At 39.2% G+C, this 5,997-nt stretch overlaps 1 protein-coding gene across 1 annotated transcript; it reads left to right on the forward strand.

The window, feature by feature from the left end:
- The first annotated feature begins 307 nt into the window (after positions 1 to 307).
- Positions 308 to 1,894, forward strand: LOC142150012 (uncharacterized). The gene is made up of 2 exons (XM_075205279.1): positions 308 to 844; positions 1,724 to 1,894. The coding sequence occupies exons 1-2, from the start codon at positions 315 to 317 to the stop codon at positions 1,866 to 1,868; spliced, it is 675 nt and encodes a 224-aa protein (XP_075061380.1). The 5' UTR covers positions 308 to 314; the 3' UTR covers positions 1,869 to 1,894.
- The last annotated feature ends 4,103 nt before the right edge of the window (positions 1,895 to 5,997 follow it).

Consider the following 5,997-nt stretch of genomic DNA (forward strand, 5'->3'; position numbering starts at 1 on the left):
CAATTTTATTAAAGGTAAAGCCTTGAAGGTTACATTAACCTTTTGTGTGTGTGCAAATATGTGTGTGTATATGTGTGGATTACATATGTATATACTACATTTTTGTTTTTCTCTTTGCAGGATATTTTACAGATGAGATGTAAGTTTATGAATTATTTAACTTTTCTTTAATGTAAATTTGTTATTGACACAAAATGCATTATCACTTAAAAAATACAAGACACAAATACAATACATAATATACAGAATAATAATACATAATATAATCTGGGAAATTTACTGTGTGACCTCTTTTTTAAAGCAGTCAACAACCTATGGATAAAACAGAAAATGTTGAAGAAAATGAGAATAAGAGTAATACAGAAAATGAGGAAGATATCAATGTTGATGGTCTTAAGGTGTCTATAATACCTATGGAAAAGGAAGAGGAAGAGGTAATGAAAGACAATAATAAAGATGAAAAACTGTCTAGTGATCAGGAAAACTACACAACTCCTATTGGGAAAGAAAAAGATATTGGAGAAGAGGAGGAGGTAATGAAAGTAAATGAGGAAGAGGATGATGTATTTGATGGTCAGATGGAGAACACACTACCTCTGGTAATAGAAAATAACATTAAAGAAGAGGAGGAGGCAATGAAAGGAAATGAGGAACTGTTTATTAGTGAAGAGAAGGAAGCACCACTATTGGAGAAAGAAAGGGATGTTGAAGAACAAGAGGAGATAATTAAAGGACAGGAGGATGAAGGAAAAGTCCCTAATAGTCATATCTCCAGAATCCACAAGACAATGGCACAACTTAGGAGATTCTTCCGGAGACGTTCTGCTACAGTCTCTCCACAAGAGTGAGTAACACTAACATCATAACACTGCACAGCTTTTATAGAGATCACAATTCTATATGCATAGAAATACCAGAGCAACAAGGGAAAAAAGTTTAGTATATTAAAATAAGTCTGTATAAAGTAAGAGCATCGTACTGCTTAATATAACATGTGCGTTCATACAGGTGTGTTCCTGATATAAATATGTAATTAATATGTCATCATACCTATAGCATTTCTCCCAACATTTCAGTACCAAGCATCAGGACAGGGGGCGTGGTCACATCATAATAAGGGCATGGTGACGTCATGATGGGGGCATGGCCACTCTCCCAGAGGGTTACATAGCGATGTAAAGCACAAGATGTCCTTTACTAATATCCCTTCCCCTCCAAACACTGCAGCACACACCAGTAGCAGGTGTACCGCACCCGTTCACTGGTGCTCTGCTGTCCGCATGATAAAGAGAGTTCATAGGTCAGATCATATATAAACAATAATAACATATAAATCAATACATTTCAAGTGACAACAGCTGTATATAAATAATAATAAGACAGATCGTTTACGTTCCTCAGTTATAGGCGAGCTAACTAAGGGCTCAACATGAAGTACAAAAAATGTGTTCAGAGTTAACACAGTGAAATGATCACAGAAAAGCATCTGAATAGAAGGAAAGCTTTTAGGGTACTTTGGACAATGACCCTAACTGTGCACTTTGTGAAAAATTGGACACTAGACACACTAACAGGTAGCTTATAACACACAAAACTAGAAATAATACTCAATAATGCTATTTTGAGGGACAGACAGAGTCAGGTTTCTGTATAGAGGATTATATGAGCTGTTTATTTATGCTATTATATATAACAATATTCTCACTATTATCTTCACCTGTAGTAATACCTATGATGACAGCATAGCTGATATAGTGGAGTCACAGTCCAAACAACAGAGTGGAAGAATTCACCACCTGTTCGAAAGACTCCACAAGATTAGACAAAATATGGACCTTTGCCACAGGAACACAGAGGATTCCGAATAGCAGCATTTCCTGTGATTTTTTTTTTTAAAAAAAGATTATTAGAGTCACAAAACGGTATAAACATAGAATTGTTTTTGTTTTTTCTAAATCAGTAAATTTATATGTATATATGAGAAACAGTGTGTTGTGTTGTAATTACATTTCTTGCTTAATCTTTGAATGGCCTATGAATCATTTTATTGAAGGTGGTCATCTGAACGCACACTACAGTCATTTCATGGTTAGCTCTTTTGGTAAAATATTCATATAAATTGTTTCATGTTTTAGATTAATCCATAAACCAACATGGCAGCCAGATATATATTAAACTATGATGTCAAAATAAAGAAACAAACAAGCAAATATAAAAAAACCCTAAGTGACACTGGCACTGCTCTCCCCTGACGCTAAATACACTTGTGTAGATGGAGCCAGAATAAATATGTATATATAATAAACATGTATAGAAGTTCAAAAGGAAATCAACAGATTGTCTAACTTCCATGCTGCCTGCGGTGGAAACACACCACAAGAGGATGAGCCCTTTTTGTAAATCAATCTGCACCCAAAACCTAAAATCTTAATGGAATGCAGTTTGCAGGATCCACTGGGTCCCCTTGTGCCTTCCATGGTACCATATTTCACTGCTCTATACCCTGCAAGTTCACAATAGTGGAGCATTGATACTAGAGATGCTCACTGACCCCCATGTTTTGGTTTTGTTTTTGGTTTTGGATCTGGATTACCTTTTTGTTTTGGTTCTGGTTTTAGTTTTGCAAAACCGCCCTTGCGTGTTTTGGTTTTGGTTTTGGTTTTGTTTGGTTTTGTTTTGCTATTTTGATTAAAAATCAATGCTTTTGAGCCTAAAATAACCAAATTTAGTGCTCCACCTGTTTCTAGGATAAGTAATGTAATTTTAAAGCTAATACATTATCCAAAAAACAGTTTCATTCCTGGTAGGCCTTCATTAATTCTACACACAAACCAGATTGTCTTCCTCTCCATCTATGAATATTGGCAATGCAGCCATGGTCTTTGAATGTATATTACACCCTACACTTATACTTAAATATGTAAATAAATGGAGAAAGCCAGTTTGGTTTCTGTCTCTCTAGGCCCCCCTTCAGTTGTTGTAAATACTAAAAAATTCAGCCGTTATAGACTGTACAATATTAATTAAAATGGAGAAAGACAGTTTGGTTTCTGTCTCTCTAGGCTCCCCTCCACTTGTATAAAATACCAAAAAATTCAGCCGTTATAGACTGTACAATATTAATTGAAATGGAGAAAGCCAGTTTGGTTTCTGTCTCTCTGGGCCCCCCTTCAGTTGTTGTAAATACTAAAAAATTCAGCCGTTATAGACTGTACAATATTAATTAAAATGGAGAAAGACAGTTTGGTTTCTGTCTCTCTAGGCCCCCCTCCACTTGTATAAAATACCAAAAAATTCAGCCGTTATAGACTGTACAATATTAATTGAAATGGAGAAAGACAGTGTGGTTTCGGTCTCTCTAGGCCCCCCTCCACTTGTATAAAATACCAAAAAATTCAGCCGATATAGACTGTACAATATTAAGAGAAATACAAAGACAGTTTGGGGTCACTCTGTGTATGACACCCTACCCTTAAGGAGAAATTGCCCAAACAGCAGCCTTTCAAGACGGTATGTGATATGGAAATGCCCCAAGTCCCTTTCCTCTTTGGGGGTAGATTACACCCTACACTTACATAGAAAGTTTTAAAAAGATGTTATCATCATCATCTTCAGCTTCATCCTCACCCTCATCAGTGTGTACGTCATCATCACATCATCACAGACTATCAATTCATCGCCGCTTGAATCAGCCATTAGAGAACAGTCAGTGCTTGGATGTCTTGGATGGTGAAGACCTTCCTCGTGGAAGAAGTAGTTCATTTTTATAAACATCATTTTCTCCACATTTTTGGGAAGTAACCTTCTACGGCGATCACTGACTAAGTTCCCTGCTGTGCTGAACACTCGTTCAGAGTACACACTGGAGGGTGGGCAGCTTAAGTATTGCAAAGCAAGTTTGTACATGGGTTTCCAAATGGCCTGCTTTTCTTCCCAGTAAGGAAAGGGACTGTCTGACATTTCCATATCAATTACCTCTTGAAAGTAATCCTCCACCATCCTTTGCATGTTAATACTCATATTGGATGGAGTTATGGGCAAGGTCACACATTTTTTGGAAAAATCCTTCAAAATAGCCCAGATGTTAAACTGTTCTGGTCTGCCCCCTGCGTCATCCCTGTTTTTTTGGGGAAAATTCAATTTTTTACGAGCAGCATCTGCTTGAGAAACTGAAGGAGGACATGTCATCAAGCCAAGGCCCAGTTCAGCAGACAACTTGCTGAGCAATAGCTCCTAGCAAAAGTTCACATCTCGTTCATTTTGAAGCAAAGACTCAATGTAGGTCTTAAACCTTGGATCAAGCACAGTGGCCAAAGCTTACTGATCTGAGCTCAAGATCTTAATAACTCGAGGATCATTGTGAAGCGAATTAAGTACTTGATCGACAAGGCCAACATACTTTGCGGAATTGCTTGCTTTCATCTCCTTCCTCAGTTTCTCAAGCTGCTTTTCCAATAGTCTAATTAAAGGAATAACTTGGCTCAAACTAGCAGAATCTGCACTCACTTTACACGTCACAACTTTAAATGGTTTCAGCACCTTGCACAGCACTGAAAGGATTCCCCACTGTGCAAGACTGAAATACATGCCCCCTCCTTTCCCAATGTCATGGCTTGTGCAATACGCTTGGATGGCTTTGCGCTGTTCCTCCATCCTCTGCAGCATGTACAGGGTGGAATTCCACCTAGTTACCACCTCCTGCTTAAGTTGGTGACATGGCAAGTTAAACTGCTCTTGGAGCTGCTGCAATCTCCTACATGCTGTGGCCAAATACCTGAAATGGCCTGAAATCTTACGGGCCACCAAAAGCATCTTCTGCACCTCACGGTATTTTTCGTTGGATGCTCTGCACCACCAAGTTGATGGTGTGAGCAAAACAGGGAATGTGTTGGAAATCACCCAGCTGTAATGCTTGCACTATATTGTTGGCATTAATAGAAATGACATATCCTGGGGAGAGTCCAAGTGGTATAAGCCATGTATCAATCACATCTCTTAGTTTGCGTAACAAATTGTCAGCTGTATGCCTGTTAGTGAAGCCGGTGATACAAAGAGTGGCCTGCCTGTGACAAATGTTACGTAGTGGTGTATATGCTGCTACTGTTCCTGCTGGTGAAGGTGAATGACCAACCCAGTGGGCTGTCACAGTCATATAGTCTTTGGTTTGACCACTTCCACTTGTCCACATATCTGTGGTTAAGTGGACAGTGGGCAGAATGGCATTTTCAGCGCAATCTCTACATTTGTACACACTTTTTGGTATAGTTGTGGAATAGCTTTACGGGAAAAATTGTGTCGCGATGGAATTCTGTAACGCAGACAAAAAACCTCAAATAACTGTGAAAAACCAGCTGCGTTTATTGTGGATATTGGACGCAGATCTAACACTAACATGGCAGCCATGGCGTCTGTGATTTGCTTGGCGACTGGATGACTGCTGTCATATTTGCTTCCCCTAGCAAATGATTGTTTCACAGTTAATTGTTGAAATGTAGGACTGCTCTTTTTCTTGGCCTTCCTCTGGGCTGACGATTCACCCCCAGCAGCAGCAGCAACAGCAGCAGCAGCAGCAGTGGAACTAAAGCTTTCTTCAGAGGAATCAATAATAGTGCAGGAATCATCCAGCCTTAATAATTGGGATGCAGGGCTAACTCCGAGCGCTACTGAGGATATTGATGAGGATGGTGTGGTGGGTGTATTTTGTAGCCGTCGGGATGTCGGTGAGCGGAGGGTCCTAGCTGATGATGGAGTGCTTGTAATTTTTTTGGAAGAACTTTCAGCTTTTCCCAACACTTTGCCATGAACTCTTGTCAAATGGCGTAACATAGACGAGGTTCCAAGATGGTTAAGGTCCCTCCCTCGACTGACTGTGGCTTGACATACACTACAAATGGCTATACAGTTGTTGTCTGGATTAGGGTAGAAATAATTCCGCACATAAGAAGTGGATTTTTGGGTTTTATGGCCTGGCATGACAATGGCCTTTTTCTTGTCACG

Source organism: Mixophyes fleayi, chromosome 4 (genome assembly GCF_038048845.1).
Source record: "Mixophyes fleayi isolate aMixFle1 chromosome 4, aMixFle1.hap1, whole genome shotgun sequence".
Lineage (NCBI taxonomy): Eukaryota > Metazoa > Chordata > Amphibia > Anura > Limnodynastidae > Mixophyes > Mixophyes fleayi.

What these genes read in the sequence shown, in the direction of transcription:
- LOC142150012 (XM_075205279.1), top strand. Translation starts at nt 315, where the DNA reads ATGGATAAAACAGAAAATGTTGAAGAAAATGAGAATAAGAGTAATACA. An exon ending in GCTACAGTCTCTCCACAAGA is followed by an intron (nt 845 to 1,723) that starts GTGAGTAACACT and finishes CTTCACCTGTAG; the next exon opens with TAATACCTATGATGACAGCA.